This window comes from Cryptomeria japonica, chromosome 10 (assembly GCF_030272615.1).
Source record: "Cryptomeria japonica chromosome 10, Sugi_1.0, whole genome shotgun sequence".
In the NCBI taxonomy this organism is placed as follows: Eukaryota; Viridiplantae; Streptophyta; class Pinopsida; order Cupressales; family Cupressaceae; genus Cryptomeria; species Cryptomeria japonica.
The window spans coordinates 450,591,535-450,611,000 of record NC_081414.1 but is presented as its reverse complement, the minus strand read 5'-3'; the positions used below and the strand labels follow the sequence as shown (position 1 = coordinate 450,611,000).

The following is a 19,466-nucleotide window of genomic DNA, read 5'->3' as shown; positions in this document are numbered from 1 at the left end:
GAGCTTTTGAGCCACATGCTCTGAAACGAGTTTCTAAGGGCACGATGTGCATCAAAATCACATTTTGACACTACAGGCTCTCGAATAGGGACTTGTGTCTCGAAAGCTTGTTGTTGTGCCTCCAAACACTAATTTTGATGCTTCGAAACCGATGATTTTGAGGCATAAGCTCCAAAACAAGGTTCTAAGAAAATGATGTGCGTCAAAATCAAATTTTGATGCTACCGGCTCCAGAATCAGGACTTCAATCTTGAAACCTTGTTGTGCCTCCAAACATCGATTTTGATCCTCCAAAATTGGGGCTTTTGAGGCACAATTTCTGAAACAGGGTTCTAAGAGCACAATGTCCAAAATTGGGGCTTTTGAGGCACAATTTCTGAAACAGGGTTTGATTTTGATGCTACTGGCTCTAGAATCGGGGCTTGCATCTTGAAACCTTGTTGTGCCTCAAAACATTGATTTTGATGCTCTGAATCTCGGGCTTTTGGGGCACAAGCTTCGATTGAGGTTTTAAGAGCGCAATGTGCACCAAAATCAGATTTTTATGCTATTGACTCTATAATCGCGGCTTGCATCTTGAAACTTTGTTGTGACTCCAAAAATCAATTTTGATGATCCAAAACTGGGGCTTTTGAGGCACAATTTCTAAAATAGGGTTCTAAGGGCACAATGTGCATCAAACTTGAATTTTGATGCTACTGGCTCTAGAATAGGGGCTTGCATCTTGAAACTTTGTTGTTCCTCAAAACACTAATTTTGATGATCTGAAACCAGGGCTTTTGAGGCACAAGCTTCGAAATGAAGTTCTAAGAGCACAATGTGCACCAAAATCAGATTTTGATGCTATTGACTCTAGAATCAGGACTTGCATCTTGAAACCTTGTTGTGCCTCCAAAAATTGATTTCGATGCTCCAAAACTGAGACTTTCGAGGCACAAGCTCTTAAATGAGCTTCTCAAAGAATGATGTGCATCAAAATGGAATTTTGACGCTACTGGCTCTGGAATAGGGACTTGTTTCTTGGAACCTTGTTGTGCCTCAAATCATTGATTTTGATGTGCGAAAATCAGGGCTTTCAAGGCACAATCTCCGAAATGAGGTTATAAGAGCATGATGTACATCAAAATTGCATTTTGACTCTACCCACTCTAGAATTGGGACTTGTGTCTTGAAACATTGTTGTGACTCCAAACACTAATTTTTATATTCCAAAAATGAGGCTTTTGTGTCACAACCTCAAAAACACCATGTTTGTCAAAATCGTGTTTTGATGTTATCAGCTTGAGAATTGCGGTCTTGAAACCTTGTTGTGCCTTTGAAGATTGATCTAGGTGTTTTGAAACTAGTGCTTTCGAGCCACATGCTCCGAAACGAGTTTGTAAGAGCACGATGTGCATCAAAATCACGTTTTGACACTACAAGCTCCAGAATAGGGACTTGCGTCTCGAAAGCTTGTTGTGCCTCCAAACACCAATTTTGATGCTTCAAAACCTATGATTTTGAGGCATAACCTCCAAAACAAGGTTCTAAGAGCACGATGTGTGTCAAAATCAAATTTTGACGCTACCGGCTCTAGAATCAGGACTTGCATCTTGAAACCTTGTTGTGCCTCCAAACATCGATTTTGATGCTCCAAAATTGGAGCTTTGAAGGCACAATTTCTGAAATAGGGTTCTAAGAGCACAATGTGCATCAAAATTAAATTTTGATGCTACTGGTCCTAGAATCAGGGCTTCCATCTTGAAACCTTGTTGTGCCTCAAAACATTGATTTTGATGCTCTGAATCTGGGGCTTTTGAGGCACAAGCTTCGAATGAGGTTTTAAGAGCACGATGTGCGATAAAATAAGATTTTGACGCTATTGACTCTATAATCGGGACTTGCATCTTGAAACTTTGTTGTGACTCGAAAAATTGATTTTGATGTTCCAAAACTGGGGCTTTTGAGGAACAATTTCCAAAACAGGGTTCTAAGGGCATAATGTGCATCAAACTTGAATTTTGATGCTACTGGCTCTAGAATAGGGGCTTGCAATTTGAAACCTTGTTGTGCCTCAAAACACTGATTTTGATGATCTGAAACCAGGGCTTTTGAGACACAACCTTTGAAACCTTGTTGTGCCTCCAAGCATTGATTTTGATTCTCCAAAACTGAGTCTTTCGAGGCACAAGCTCTAAAATGAGCTTCTCAAAGAATGATGTGTGTCAAAATGGAATTTTGATGCTACTGGCAACAGAATAGGGACTTGTTTCTTGAAACCTTGTTGTGCCTCAAAACATTGATTTTGATGTGCCAAAATCAGGGCTTTCAAGGCACAATCTACGAAATGAGGTTCTAAGAGCATGACGTACATCAAAATTGCATTTTGACTCTACCTACTCTGGAATTGGGACTTGTGTCTTGAAACATTGTTGTGAATCCAAACACTAATTTTTATCTTCCAGAAATGAGATTCTGAGAACACCACGTTTGTTAAAATCGTGTTTTGATGCTATCAGCTTGAGAATTGGGGCTTGTGTCTTGAAACCTTATTGTGCCTTTAAACATTGATTTGGGTGTTTTGAAACTAGTGCTCTCGAGCCACATGCTCCAAAACGAGTTTCTAAGAGCACGATGTGCATCAAAATCACCTTTTGACACTACAGGCTCCAGAATAGGGACTTGCATCTCAAAAGCTTGTTGTGCCTCCAAACACCAATTTTGATGCTTCAAAACCGATGATTTTGAGGCATAAGCTCCAAAACAAGGTTCTAAGAGCACGATGTGCGTCAAAATCAAATTTTGAGGCTACCGGCTCCAGAATCAGGACTTAGATCTTGAAACCTTGTTGTGCCTCCAAACATCAATTTTGATGCTCCAAAATTGGGGCTTTTGAGGTACAATTTCTGGAACAGGGTTCTAAGGGCACAATGTGCATCAATTTTGAATTTTGATGCTACTAGCTCTAGAATAGGGGCTTGCATCTTGAAACCTTGTTGTGCCTCAAAGCACTGATTTTGATGATCCGAAACGAGGGCTTTTGAGGCACAAGCTTCGAATGAGGTTTTAAGAACACGATCTGCGCCAAAATCAGATTTTGACGCTATCGACTCTATAATCGGGACTTGCATCTTGAAACTTTGTTGTGACTCCAAAAATTGATTTTGATGCTCCAAAACTGGGGCTTTTGAGGCACAATTTTTAAAACAGGGTTCTAAGGGCACAATGTGCATCAAACTTGAATTTTTATGCTACTGGCTCTAGAATAGGGGCTTGCATCTTGAAACCTTGTTGTGCCTCAAAACACTCATTTTGGTGATCCAAAACTAGGGCTTTTGAGGCACAAGCTTTCGAAATGAGGTTCGAAAAGCACGATGTGCACCAAAATCAGATTTTGATGCTATAGACTCTAGAATCAGGACTTGCATCTTGAAACCTTGATGTGCCTCCATACATTGATTTTGATGTTCCAAAACTGAGTCTTTCAAGGCACAAGCTCTGAAATGAGCTTCTCAAAGAATGATGTGTGTCAAAATGGAATTTTAGGCAGAAGCTTCGAAATGAGGTTCTAAGAGAATTATGTGCACCAAAATTAGATTTTGATTCTATTGACTCTAGAATCAGGACTTGCATCTTGAAACCTTGTTGTGCCTCAAAACATTGAATTTGATGCTCCAAAACTGAGTCTTTTGAGGCACAAGCTCTGAAATGAGCTTCTCAAAGAATGATGGAATTTTGACGCTACTGGCTCCGGAATAGGGACTTGTTTCTTGAAACCTTGTTGTGCCTCAAAATGTTGATTTTGATGTGCCAAAATCAATGCTTTCAAGGCACAATTTCCGAAATGAGGTTCTAAGAGCATGATGTACATCAACATTGCATTTTGACTCTACCCACTCTGGAATTGGGACTTGTGTCTTGAAACCTGCTTGTGACTCCAAACACTAATTTTTATGTTACAAAAATGAGGCTTTTGAGTCACAACCTTCGAAATGAGGTTCTAAGAACACCATGTTTGTCAAAATCGTGTTTTGATGCTATCAGCTTGAGAATTGGGACTTGTGTCTTGAAACCTTGTTGTGCCTTTAAACATTGATTTGGGTGTTTTGAAAGTGGTGCTTTCGAGCCACATGCTCCGAAACGAGTTTCTAAGAGCATGATGTGCATCAAAATCGCGTTTTGACACTACAGGCTCCGGAACAGGGACTTGCATCTCGAAAGCTTATTGTGCCTCCAAACACCAATTTTGATGCTACGAAACCGATGATTTTGAGGCATGTGCTTGAAAACAAGGTTCTAAGAGCACGATGTGCGTCAAAATCAAATTTTGACCCTACCGGCTCCAAAATCAGGACTTGCATCTTGAAACGTTGTTGTGCCTCCAAACATCGATTTTGATGCTCCAAAATTGGGGCTTTTGAGGCACAATTTCTGAAACAAGGTTCTAAGAGCACAATATGGCTCTAGAATCGGGGCTTGCATCTTGAAACCTTGTTGTGCCTCAAAACATTCATTTTGATGCTTTGAATTTGGGGCTTTTGAGGCACAAGCTTCGAATGAGATTTTAAGAGCACGATGTGCGCCAAAATCAGATTTTGACACTATTGACTCTATAATCAGGACTTGCATCTTCAAACTTTGTTGTGACTCCAAAAATCGATTTTGATGCTCCAAAACTGGGGCTTTTCAGGCACAATTTCTAAAACAGGGTTCTAAGGGCAATGTGCATCAAACTTGAATTTTGATGCTACTGCCTCTAGAATAGGGGCTTGCATCTTGAAACCTTATTGTGCCTCAAAACACTTATTTTGATGATCTGAAACCAGGGCTTTTGAGGCACAAGCTTCGAAATGAGGTTCTAAGAGCACAATGTGCACCAAAATCAGATTTTGATGCTCCAAAACTAAGTCTTTCAAAGCACAAGCTCTGAAATGAGCTTCTCAAAGAATGATGTGCGTTAAAATGGACGCTACTGGCTCCAGAATAGGGACTTGTTTCTTGAAACTTTGTTGTGCCTCAAAACATTGATTTTGGTGTGCCAAAATCAGGGCTTTCAAGGCAGAATCTCCGAAATGAGGTTCTAAGAGCATGATGTACATAAAAATTGCATTTTGACTCTACCCACTCTGGAATTGGGACTTGTGTCTTGAAACCTTGTTGTGACTCCAAACACTAATTTTTATGTTCCAAAAATGAGGCTTTTGATTCACAACCTCAGAAATGAGGTTCTAAGAACCCCACGTTTGTCAAAATCGTGTTTTGATGCTATTAGCTTGAGAATTGGGACTTGTATTTTGAAACCTTGTTGTGCCTTTAAACATTAATTTGGGTGTTTTTAAGCTGGTGCTTTCGAGCCACATGCTCTGAAACGAGTTTCTAAGAGCATGATGTGCATCAAAATCAGGTTTTGACACTACAAGCTCCGGAATAGGGACTTGAGTCTCGAAAGCTTTTTGTGCCTGCAAACACCAATTTTGATGCTTCGAAACCGATGATTTTGAAGCATAAGCTCCAAACTAATTTTTATGTTGCAAAAATGAGGCTTTTGAGTCACAACCTCCGAAATAAGGTTCTAAGAGCATGATGTGCGTCAAAATCAAATTTTGACGCTACCGGCTCCAGAATCAGGACTTGCATCTTGAAACCTTTTTGTGCATGTTTTGAAACTGGTGCTTTCAAGCCACATGCTCCAAAACGAGTTTCTAAGAGCATGATGTGCATTAAAATCACGTTTTGAAACTGTAGGATCCAGAATAGGGACTTGCGTCTCGAAAGCCTGTTGTGCCTCCGAACACCAATTTTGATGCTTTGGAACCGATGATTTTGAGGCATAAGCTCCAAAACAAGGTTCTAAAAGCACGATTTGCATCAAAATCATATTTTGATGCTACCGGCTCCAGAATCAGGACTTGCATCTTGAAACCTTGTTGTGCCTCTAAACATCGATTTTGATGCTCCAAAATTTGGGCTTTTGAGGCACAATTTCTGAAACAGGGTTCTAAGAGCACAATGTGCATCAAAATTAAATTTTGATGCTACTGGCTCTAGAATCGGGGCTTGAATTTTGAAACCTTGTTGTGCCTCAAAATATTGATTTTGATGCTCTGAGTCTGGGGCTTTTTAGGCACAAGCTTCGAATGAGGTCTTAAGAGCACGATGTGCGCCAAAATCAGATTTTGACGCTATTGACTCTATAATCGAGACTTGCATCTTGAAACTTTGTTGTGTCTCCAAAAATCGATTTTGATGCTCCAAAACTGGGTTCTAAGGGCACAATGTGCATCAAACTTGAATTTTGATGCTACTGGCTCTAGAATAGGGGCTTTCATCTTGAAACCTTGTTGTCCCACAAAACATTGATTTTGATGATCCGAAACCAGGGCTTTTGAGGCACAAGCTTTGAAATGAGGTTCTAAGAGTACGATGTTCACCAAAATCAGATTTTGATGTATTTTACTCTAGAATCAGGACTTGCATCTTGAAACATTGATCAATAAAGATAATATCTAGTTTTATCTCTGGTTTAATTAAGAGGGGACATGGAAAGAACGGGTTCAAAATCATGATCAATTCCTTTTTCAAATCCTGCTGCAGCTGCACGAGCTCTTCCTGCATGCCACAAATGACCTACGAAAAAGAAAACTCCTAGAACAAAATGAGAGGTGGCTAACCAACTTCGAGGTGAGACATAATTGACCGCATTAATCTCGGTAGCTACACCACCCATAGAATTTAAAGAACCTAAAGGAGCATGAGTCATATATTCTGCTAAACGTCATTCTTGTCAAGGTTGTATGTCTTTTTTTAGCTTACTCAGGTCCAAACCATTAGGACCTCTTAGAGGTTCCAACCAGGTAGCACGAAGATCCAAAAAATGCATCGTTTCCCCTCCAGAAATAATTTCTCCAGTAGGAGAACGCATAAGATATTTACCTAAACCAGTAGGCCCTTGGGCAGACCTCACACTAGCTCCAAGACGTTGGTCTGCAACTAGAAAAGTAAATGCTTGTGCTTGAGAGGCCTCTGGGCCGGTAGGTCCATAGAACTCACTGGGATAAGCTGTATTGTTAAACCAAACAAAACAACAAGCAATGAAAACTGATTTTGATACTCCAAAACTGAGTCTTTCGAGGCACAAGCTCTGAAATGAGCTTCTCAAAGAATGATGTGCGTCAAAATGGAATTTTGATGCTACTGGCTCCGGAATAGGGACTTGTTTCTTGAAACCTTGTTGTGCCTCAAAACATTGATTTTGATGTGCCAAAATTAGGGCTTTCCAGGCACAATCTTCGAAATGAGGTTCTAAGAGCATGATGTACATCAAAATTGCATTTTGACTCTACCCACTCTGGAATTGGGACGTGTGTCTTGAAACCTTGTTGTGAATCCAAACACTAATTTTTATGTTCCAAAAATGAGGCTTTTGAGTCACAACCTTCGAAATGAGGTTCTAAGAACACCACGTTTGTCAAAATCTTGTTTTGATGCTATCAGCTTGAGAATTGGGACTTTTGTCTTGAAACCTTGTTGTGCCTCAAAACATTGATTTTGATGCTCTGAATGTGGGACTTTTGAGGCACAAGCTTCGAATGAGGTTTTAAGAGCACGATGTGCACCAAAATCAGATTTTGACGCTATTGATTATATAATCGGGACTTGCATCTTGAAACTTTGTTGTGACTCCAAAAATCAATTTTGAGGCTCCAAAACTGGGGCTTTTAAGGCACAATTTCTAAAACAGGGTTCTAAGGGCACAATGTGCATCAAACTTGAATTTTGATGGTACTGGCTCAAGAATAGGGGCTTGCATCTTGAAACCTTGTTGTGCCTCAAAACACTGATTTTGATGATCCGAAACCATGGCTTTTGAGGCACAAGCTTCAAAATGAGTTCTAAGAGCACGATGTGCACCAAAATCAAATTTTGATGCTATTGACTCTAGAATCAGGACTTGCATCTTAAAACCTTGTTGTGCCTCCAAACATTGATTTTGATGCGCCAAAACTAAGTCTTTCGAGGCACAAGCTTTTAAATGAGCTTCTCAAAGAATGATGTGCGTCAAAATGGGATTTTGATGCTACTGGCTCCGGAATAGGGACTTGTTTCTTCAAACCTTGTTGTGCCTCAAAACATTGATTTTGATGTGTCAAAATCAGGGCTTTCAAGGCACAATCTCTGAAATGAGGTTCTAAACGCATGATGTACATCAAAATTGCATTTTGACTCTACCCACTCTGGAATTGGGAATTGTGTCTTGAAACCTTGTTGTGACTCCAAATACTAATTTTTATGTTCAAAAAATGAGGCTTTTGAGCCACAACCTCCGAAATAAGGTTCTAAGAACACCATGTTTGTCAAAATCGTGTTTTGATGCTATCAGCTTGAGAATTCGGACTTGTGTCTTGAAACCTTGTTATGCCTTTAAACATTGATTTGGGTGTTTTTAAACTGGTCCTTTCGAGCCACATGCTCCGAAACGAGTTTCTAAGATCACGATGTGCATCAAAATCACGTTTTGACACTACACGCTCCAGAATAGGGACTTGCAACTCGAAAGCTTGTTCTGCCTCCAAACACATATTTTTATGCTTCGAAACCAATGATTTTGAGGCATAAGCTCCAAAACAAGGTTCTAAGAGCACGATGTGCGTCAAAATCAAATTTTGACGCTACCGGCTCCAGAAGCAGGACTTGCATCTTGAAACCTTGTCGTGCCTCCAAACATCGATTTTGATGCTCCAAAATTGGGGCTTTTGAAGCACAATTTCTGAAACAGGGTTCTAAGAACACAATGTGCATCAAAATTAAATTTTGATGGTACTGGCTCTAGAATCGGGGGGCTTGCATCTTGAAACCTTGTTGTGCCTCAAAACATTGATTTTGATGCTCTGAATCTGGGGCTTTTGAGGCACAAGCTTCGAATGAGGTTTGAAGAGCACGATGTGCGCCAAAATCAGATTTTGACGCTATTGACTCTATAATCAGGACTTGCAGCTTGAAACTTTGTTGTGACTCCAAAAATCGATTTTCATGCTCCAAAACTGGGGCTTTTGAGGCACAATTTTTAAAATAGGGTTCTAAGAGCACAATGTGCATCAAACTTGAATTTTGATGCTACTGGCTCTAGAATAGGGGCTTGCATCTTGAAACCTTGTTGTGCCTCAAAGCACTAATTTTGGTGATCTGAAACCAGGGCTTTTGAGGCACAAGCTTCCAAATGAGCTTCTCAAAGAATGATGTGCGTCAAAATGAAATTTTGACGCTACTGGCTCCAGAATAGGGAGTTGTATTTGAAACCTTGTTGTGCCTCAAAACATTTATTTTTGATGTACCAAAATCAGGGCTTTTAAGGCACAATCTCCGGAATGAGGTTCTAAGAGCATGATGTACATCAAAATTGCCTTTTGACTCTACCAACTCTGGAATTGGGACTTGTGTCTTGAAACCTTGTTGTGACTCCAAACACTAATTTTTATGTTCCGAAAATGAGGCTTTTGTGTCACAACCTCCGAAATGAGGTTCTAAGAACACCATGTTTGTCAAAATCGTGTTTTGATTCTATCAACTTGAGAATTGGGACTTGTGTCTTGAAACCTTGTTGTGCCTTTAAACATTGATTTGGGTGTTTTGAAACTGGTGCTTTCGAGCCACATGCTCCGAAATGAGTTTCTAAGAGCACGATGTGCATCAAAATCACGTTTTGACACTATAGGCTTCAGAATAGGGACTTGCGTCTCGAAAGCTTGTTGTGCCTACAAACACAAATTTTGATACTTTGAAATCAATGATTTTGAGGCATAAGCTCCAAAACAAGGTTCTAAGAGCACGATGTGCTTCAAAATCAAATTTTGACGCTACCGGCTGCAGAATCAGGACTTGCATCTTGAAACCTTGTTGTGCCTCCAAACATCGATTTTGATGCTTCAAAATTCGGGCTTTTGAGGCACAATTTCTGAAATAAGGTTCTCAGAGCACAATGTGCATCAAAATTAAATTTTGATTCTACTGGCTCTAGAATCGGAGCTTGCATCTTGAAACCCTGTTTTACCTCAAAACATTGATTTTGATGCTCTAATTCTGGGGCTTTTGAGGCACAAGCTTCGAATGAAGTTTTACGAGCACAATGTGCGCCAAAGTTAGATTTTGACGCTATTGACTCTATAATCGGGACTTGCATCTTGAAACTTTGTTGTGACTCCAAAAATCGATTTTTATGCTCCCAAACCTAGGCTTTTGAGGCACAATGTGCATCAGACTTGAATTTTGATGCTACTGGCTCTCGAATAGGGGCTTGCATCTTGAAACCTTGTTGTGCCTCAAAACATTGATTTTGATGATCCGACACCAGGGCTTTTGAGGCACAAGCTTTGAAATGAGGTTCTAAGAGCACGATGTGCACCAAAATCAGATTTTGATGGTTTTGACTCTATAATTAGGACTTGCATCTTGAAACCTTGTTGTGCCTCCAAACATCGATTTTGATGCTCAAAAACTGAGTTTGGAGTATCAAAATCGATGTTGGGCGGCACAACAAGGTTTCAAGATGCAAGTCCTTATTCTGGAGAAGGTAGCGTCAAAATTTGATTTTGACGCACATCGTGGTCTTAGAACCTTGTTTTCGAGCTTATGCCTCAAAATCATCGGTTTCGAAGCATCAAAATTGGTGTTTGGAGGAACCACAAGCTTTCAAGACGCAAGTCCCTATTCCGGAGCCTGTAGTGTCAAAACGTGATTTTGATACACATCGTGCTCTTAGAAACTTATTTTGGAGCATGCGGCTTGAAAGCACCAGTTTCAAAACACCCAAATCAATGTTTAAAGGCACAACAAGGTTTCAAGACACAAGTCCCAATTCTCAAGCTGATAGCATCAAAACACAATTTTGACAAACGTGGTGCTCTTAGAACCTCATTTCGGAGGTTGTGACTCAAAAGCTTCCTTTTTGGAACATAAAAATTAGTGTTTGGAGTCACAACAAGGTTTCAAGACACAAGTCCCAATTCCAGAGTGGGTAGTGTCAAAATGCAATTTTGATGTACATCATGCTCTTAGAACCTCATTTCGGATATTGTGCCTTGAAAGCCCCGATTTTGGCACATCAAAATCAATGTTTTGAGGCACGATAAGGTTTCAAGAAACAAGTCCCTATTCCGGATCCAGTAGCGTCAAAATGAAATTTTGACGCACGTCGTTCTTTGAGAAGCTCATTTCAGAGCTTGTTCCTCAAAATACTCAGTTTTGGAGCATCAAAAGAAATGTTTTTGACGCTATTCACTCTATAATCGGGACTTGCATCTTGAAACTTTGTTGTGACTCCAAAAATCGATTTTGATGCTCCAAAATTGGGCTTTTGAGGCACAATTTCTAAAACAGGGTTCTAAGGGCACAATGTGCATCAAACTTGAATTTTGATGCTACTGAAACCTTGTTGTGTCTCAAAACACTGATTTTGATGATCTGAAACTAGGGCTTTTGAGGCACAAGCTTCGAAATGAGGTTCTAAGAGCATGATGTGCACCAAAATCAGATTTTGATGCTATTGAATCTAGAATAAGGACTTACATCTTGAAACCTTGTTGTGCCTCCAAACATTGATTTTGATGCTCCAAAACTGAGTCTTTCGAGGAACAAGCTCTGAAATGAGCTTCTCAAAGAATGATGGAATTTTGACGCTTCTGGCTCCGGAATAAAGACTTGTTTCTTGGAACCTTGTTGTGCTTCAAAACATTGATTTTGATGTGCCAAAATCAGGGCTTTCAAGGCACAATCTCCGAAATGAGGTTCTAAGAGCATGATGTACATCAAAATTGCATTTTGACTCTACCCACTCTGGAATTGGGACTTGTGTCTTGAAACCTTGTTGTGACTCAAAACATTAATTTTTATGTTCCAAAAATGAGGCTTTTGATTCACAAACTCTGAAATGAGGTTCTAAGAACACCATGTTTGTCAAAATAGTGTTTTGATGCTATCAGCTTGAGAATTGGGACTTGTGTCCAGAATAAGGACTTGCGTCTCGAAAGCTTGTTGTGCCTCCAAACACCAATTTTGATGCTTCAAAATCGATGGTTTTGAGGTAAGCTCCAAAACAAGGTTCTAAGAGCACGATGTGCGTCAAAATCAAATTTTTATTCCACCAGCTCCAGAATCAGGACTTGCACCTTGAAACCTTGTTGTTCCTCCAAACATCGATTTTGATGCTCCAAAATTGGGGCTTTTGAGGCACAATTTCTGAAACAAGGTTCTAAGAGCACAATGTGCATCAAAATTAAATTTTGATGCTACTGGCTCTAGAATCGGGGCTTGCATCTTGAAACCTTCTTGTGCCTCAAAACATTGATTTTGATGCTCTGAATCTGGGTCTTTTAAGGCACAAGCTTCGAATGACGTTTTAAGAGCACGATGTGCGCCAAAATCAGATTTTGACGCTATTGACTCTATAATTGGGACTTGCATCTTGAAACTTTGTTGTGACTCCAAAAATCAATTTTGATGCTCCCAAACTAGGGCTTTTGAGGCACAATTTCTAAAACAGGGTTCTAAGGGCAAAATGTGCATCAAACTTGAATTTTGATGCTACTGAAACCTTGTTGTGCCTCAAAACACTGATTTTGATGATTCAAAACCAGGGCTTTTGAGGCGCAAGCTTCGAAATGAGGTTCTAAGAGCATGATGTGCACCAAAATCAGATTTTGATGCTATTGACTCTAGAATTAGGACTTGCATCTTGAAACCTTGTTGTGCCTCCAAACATTGATTTTGATGCTCCAAAACTGAGTCTTTTGAGGCACAAGCTCTAAAATGGGCTTCTCAAAGAATGATGAAATTTTGACGCTACTAGCTCCGGAATGTAGGTCCCGGGGACAATTGAGAGGGGGGGGGGGGGGGGGGGTGAATCAGTTGTCTAATAAATTCAAACCAAAATCTTATTAACCAACTTAATGCTTAATACGGGTAAGACAGTTAAATGTGGCGGTAAACAGTGTTAACAATAAATGTTGTACCGGTAAGAATTAATGCATGATACATAAGCACAAAGTCAACCACAACACATGACACAAATAATTGTACGTGGAAACCTTGTGAGGGGAAAAACCACGATGGGAAACCTTACCCACAATCAGATGATACTGCTGCAAATAGTAAGTGTACAAAGAGGGGTCTGCACATGCAGAAAGGCCAACAGCCTAGAGCTCACTGCTCAAACACAAATGGGAGTCACACTGACTACAGTTGGATTGTTAAATCCAATGAGAATGTATTGCACAAAACAACATCTTCATATGGTGGATTCATTATCGGTGTAATGCTGATATGCTTCTACAAAAACCTAACTTCACCTTCAAATGATGTCTTCGTGTATATCTCTGCTTGATCTCACATATATCCTTCCTTAAATCTTTTTCGTATTCCACATTTGATCTTACAAATAAGATCTTACATTTTTATACCATACCCTAAGACCAATTTTAGTAGGTCGGCTCTACAAGATATTACAATAAAACATTTTACAAATAATACAATATCCGATGCAATAACCGATTGAACATGTCGGCTTAATGCTTTTATAACAATAATAAATCATCTCCATAGTGTGCCATGCTGATCTGGAAAAGATAAACCTGCCGGTGTAACCCTAGATAACTTGGACCTATTGAATATACAAATGATATTACTTCAAGGAAAAGTTTCCACATGATGTCTTCGACATTACCAAGTGTCTTCCATGTCATTGCAGGTACCGGTGAACATTATATCCTCCCGGTTAACCATATACCGGTGATTGGTTGAACAGTTTACTGATTGCCGGTGAATGTTGCTGGATCTCCAAAGTAGGTGTATTTAGCAGGTGTTGACATCAATGACAAAACCATACCAAAATACCAACACAGAATAGGGACTTGTTTCTTCAAACCTTGTTGTGCCTCAAAACATTGATTTTGATGTGCCAAAATCAGTGCTTTCAAGGCACAATCTCCGAAATGAGGTTCTAAGAGCATGATGTACATCAAAATTACATTTTGACTCTACCCACTCTGGAATTGGGACTTGTGTCTTGAAACCTTGTTGTGACTCCAAACACTAATTTTTATGTTCCAAAAATGAGGCTTTTGAGTCACAACCTCCGGAATGAGGCTCTAAGAACACCATGTTTGTCAAAATCATGTTTTGATACTATCAGCTTGAGAATTGGAACTTGTGTCTTGAAACCTTGTTGTGCCCTTAAACATTGATTTGGGTGTTTTGAAACTGGAGCTTTTGAGCTACGTGCTCCGAAACGAGTTTCTAAGAGCACGATGTGCATCAAAATCACATTTTGACACTACAGGTTCTCGAATAGGGACTTGTGTCTCGAAAGCTTGTTGTGCCTCCAAACACTAATTTTGATGCTTCGAAACCGATGATTTTGAGGCATAAGCTCCAAAACAAGGTTCTAAGAAAATGATGTGCGTCAAAATCAAATTTTGATGCTACCGGCTCCAGAATCAGGACTTCAATCTTGAAAGCTTGTTGTGCCTCCAAACATCGATTTTGATCCTCCAAAATTGGGGCTTTTGAGGCACAATTTCTGAAATAGGGTTCGATTTTGATGCTACTGGCTCTAGAATTGGGGCTTGCATCTTGAAACCTTGTTGTGCCTCAAAACATTGATTTTGATGCTCTGAATCTGGGGCTTTTGGGGCACAAGCTTTGATTGAGGTTTTAAGAGCGCGATGTGCACCAAAATCAGATTTTTATGCTATTGACTCTATAATCGCGACTTGCATCTTGAAACTTTGTTGTGACTCCAAAAATCAATTTTGATGATCCAAAACTGGGGCTTTTGAGGTGCAATTTCTAAAATAGGGTTCTAAGGGCACAATGTGCATCAAACTTGAATTTTGATGCCACTGGCTCTAGAATAGGGGCTTGCATCTTGAAACTTTGTTGTTCCTCAAAACACTAATTTTGATGATCTGAAACCAGGGCTTTTGAGGCACAAGCTTCGAAATGAAGTTCTAAGAGCACAATGTGCACCAAAATCAGATTTTGATGCTATTGACTCTAGAATCAGGACTTGCATCTTGAAACCTTGTTGTGCCTCCAAAAATTGATTTCGATGCTCCAAAACTGAGACTTTCAAGGCACAAGCTCTTAAATGAGCCTCTCAAAGAATGATGTGCATCAAAATGGAATTTTGACGCTACTGGCTCCGGAATAGGGACTTGTTTCTTGGAACCTTGTTGTGCCTCAAATCATTGATTTTGATGTGCGAAAATCAGGGCTTTCAAGGCACAATCTCCGAAATGAGGTTATAAGAGCATGATGTACATCAAAATTGCATTTTGACTCTACCCACTCTAGAATTGGGACTTGTGTCTTGAAACATTGTTGTGACTCCAAACACTAATTTTTATATTCCAAAAATGAGGCTTTTGTGTCACAACCTCAAAAACACCATGTTTGTCAAAATCGTGTTTTGATGTTATCAGCTTGAGAATTGCGGTCTTGAAACCTTGTTGTGCCTTTGAAGATTGATCTGGGTGTTTTGAAACTAGTGCTTTTGAGCCACCTGCTCCGAAACGAGTTTGTAAGAGCACGATGTGCATCAAAATCACGTTTTGACACTACAAGCTCCAGAATAGGGACTTGCGTCTCGAAAGCTTGTTGTGCCTCCAAACACCAATTTTGATGCTTCAAAACCTATGATTTTGAGGCATAACCTCCAAAACAAGGTTCTAAGAGCACGATGTGCGTCAAAATCAAATTTTGACGCTACCGGCTATAGAATCAGGATTTGCATCTTGAAACCTTGTTGTGCCTCCAAACATCGATTTTGATGCTCCAAAATTGGAGCTTTGAAGGCACAATTTCTGAAATAGGGTTCTAAGAGCACAATGTGCATCAAAATTAAATTTTGATGCTACTGGCCCTAGAATCAGGGCTTCCATCTTGAAACCTTGTTGTGCCTCAAAACATTGATTTTGATGCTCTGAATCTGGGGCTTTTGAGGCACAAGCTTCGAATGAGGTTTTAAGAGCACGATGTGCGATAAAATAAGATTTTGATGCTATTGACTCTATAATCGGGACTTGCATCTTGAAACTTTGTTGTGACTCGAATAATTGATTTTGATGTTCCAAAACTGGGGCTTTTGAGGAACAATTTCTAAAACAGGGTCCTAAGGGCATAATGTGCATCAAACTTGAATTTTGATGCTACTGGCTCTAGAATAGGGGCTTGCAATTTGAAACCTTGTTGTGCCTCAAAACACTGATTTTGATGATCTGAAACCAGGGCTTTTGAGACACAACCTTTGAAACCTTGTTGTGCCTCCAAACATTGATTTTGATTCTCCAAAACTGAGTCTTTCGAGGCACAAGCTCTGAAAAGAGCTTCTCAAAGAATGATGTGTGTCAAAATGGAATTTTGATGCTACTGGCAACAGAATAGGGACTTGTTTCTTGAAACCTTGTTGTGCCTCAAAACATTGATTTTGATGTGCCAAAATCAGGGCTTTCAAGGCACAATCTGCGAAATGAGGTTCTAAGAGCATGATGTACATCAAAATTGCATTTTGACTCTACTTACTCTGGAATTGGGACTTGTGTCTTGAAACATTGTTGTGAATCCAAACACTAATTTTTATCTTCCAGAAATGAGATTCTAAGAACACCACATTTTTTAAAATCGTGTTTTGATGCTATCAGCTTGAGAATTGGGGCTTGTGTCTTGAAACCTTATTGTGCCTTTAAACATTGATTCGGGTGTTTTGAAACTAGTGCTCTCGAGCCACATGCTCCAAAACGAGTTTCTAAGAGCACGATGTGCATCAAAATCACCTTTTGACACTAAAGGCTCCAGAATAGGGACTTGCATCTCAAAAGCTTGTTGTGCCTCCAAACACCAATTTTGATGCTTCAAAACCGATGATTTTGAGGCATAAGCTCCAAAACAAGGTTCTAAGAGCACGATGTGCGTCGAAATCAAATTTGAGGCTACCGGCTCCAGAATCAGGACTTAGATCTTGAAACCTTGTTGTGCCTCCAAACATCAATTTTGATGCTCCAAAATTGGGGCTTTTGAGGTACAATTTCTGGAACAGGGTTCTAAGGGCACAATGTGCATCAATTTTGAATTTTGATGCTACTAGCTCTAGAATAGGGGCTTGCATCTTGAAACCTTGTTGTGCCTCAAAACACAGATTTTGATGCTATAGACTCTAGAATCAGGACTTGCATCTTGAAACTTTGATGTGCCTCCATACATTGATTTTGATGTTCCAAAACTGAGTCTTTCAAGGCACAAGCTCTGAAATGAGCTTCTCAAAGAATGATGTGTGTCAAAATTGAATTTTAACGCTACTGGCTCCGAAATAGGGACTTGTTTCTTGAAACCTTGTTTTGCCTCAAAACAATGATTTTGATGTGCCAAAATCAGGGCTTTCAAGGCACAATCTTCGAAATGAGGTTCTAAGAGCATGATGTGTATCAACCTCCAAAATGAGGCTTTTGAGTCACAACCTCCAAAATGAGGTTCTAAGAACACCACGTTTGTCAAAATCGTGTTTTGATGCTATCAGCTTGAGAATTGTGACTTGTATCTTGAAAGCTTGTTTTGCCTTTAAACATTGATTTGGGATTTTTGAAACTGGTGCTTTCGAGCCATATGCGCTAAAACGAGTTTCTAAGAGCGCGATGTGCATCAAAATCACATTTTGACACTATAGGCTCCGGAATAGGGACTTGCATCTTGAAACATTTTTTTGCCTCAAACCAGTTATTTTGATGCTCTGAATCTAGGGCTTTTGAGGCACAAGCTTCGAATGAGGTTTTAAGAGCACGATGTGCACCAAAATCAGAGTTTGACGCTATTCTCTCTATAATCGGGACTTCCATCTTAAAAATTTGTTGTGACTCCAAAATCGATATTGATGCTCCAAAACTGGGGCTTTTGAGGCACAATTTCTAAAACAAGGTTCTAAGAGCACAATGTGCATCAAACTTGAATTTTGATGCTACGGAAACCTTGTTGTGCCTCAAAACACTGATTTTGATGATCCGAAACCAGGGCTTTTGAGGCACAAGCTTCGAAATGAGGTTCTAAGAGCACGATGTGCACAAAAATCAGATTTTGATGCTATTGACTCTAGAATCAAGACTTGCATCTTGAAACCATGTTGTGCCTCCAAACATTGATTTTGATGCTCCAAAACTGAGTCTTTCGAGGCACAAGCTCTAAAATGAGCTTCTCAAAGAATGATGTGCGACAAAATGGAATTTTGACGCTACTGGCTCCGGAATAGGGACTTGTTTCTTGAAACCTTGTTGTGCCTCAAAACATTGATTTTGATGTGCCAAAGTCAGGGCTTTCAAGGCATAATCTCCGAAATGAGGTTCTAAGAGCATGATGTACATGAAATTAAATTTTGATGCTACTGACTCTAGAATTGGGGCATGCATCTTGAAAACTTGATGCTCTGAATCTGGTGCTTTTGATGCACAATCTTCGAATGAGGTTTTAAGAGCACGATTTGCGCCAAAATCAGATTTTGACGCTATTGACTCTATAATCGGGACTTGCATCTTGAACCTTTTTTGTGACTCCAAAACCAATTTTGATGCTCCAAAACTAGGGCTTTTGAGGCACAATTTCTAAAATAGGGTTCTAAGGGCACAATGTGCATCAAACTTGAATTTTGATGCTATTGGCTCTAGAATAGGGGCTTTTATCTTGAAACCTTGTTTTGCCTCAAAATATTGATTTTTATGCTCTGAATCTGCGGCTTTTGAGGCACAAGCTTCGAATGAGGTTTTAAGAGCACTATGTGCGCCAAAATCAGATTTTGATGCTATTGACTCTATAATCAGGACTTGCATCTTGGAACCTTGTTGTGCCTCCAAACATTGATTTTGATGCTCCAAAACTGAGTCTACCGGCTCCAGAATCAAGACTTGCATCTTGAAACCTTGTTGTGCCTCCAAACATCGATTTTGATGCTCCAAAATTGGGACTTTTGAGGCAAAATTTCTGAAACAGGGTTCTAAGAGCACAATGTGCATCAAAATTAAATTTTGATGCTACTGGCTCTAGAATCGGGGCTTCCATCTTGAAGCTTTGTTGTGCCTCAAAACATTTGTTTTGATGCTCTGAATCTCGAGCTTTTGAGGCACAAGCTTCGAATGAGATTTTAAGAGCACGATGTGTGCCAAAATCAAATTTTGATGCTATTGACTCTATAATCGGGACTTGCATCTTGAAACTTTGTTGTGACTCCAAAAATCGATTTTGATGCTCTGAAACTAGGGCTTTTGAGGGACAATTTCTAAAACAGGGTTCTAAGGGCACAATGTGCATCAAACTTGAATTTTGATGCTACTGGCTCTAGAATAGGGGCTTGCATTTTGAAACCTTGTTGTGCCTCAAAACACTGATTTTGATGATTCGAGACTAGGGCTTTTGAGACACAAGCTTCGAAATGAGTATCTAAGAGCACGATGTGCACC

The 19,466-nt window shown here is 39.8% G+C and overlaps 1 protein-coding gene across 1 annotated transcript in view; it reads right to left on the bottom strand.

The window, feature by feature from the left end:
• Positions 1-6,502: 6,502 nt before the first annotated feature.
• Positions 6,503-19,466, bottom strand: part of LOC131859021 (photosystem II CP43 reaction center protein-like) — a 72,235-nt gene continuing 59,271 nt past the window's right edge. Inside the window, 1 exon segment of the mRNA XM_059212533.1 lies at positions 6,503-7,077. Within this exon segment, the coding sequence (XP_059068516.1) occupies positions 6,503-7,077 (575 nt within the window).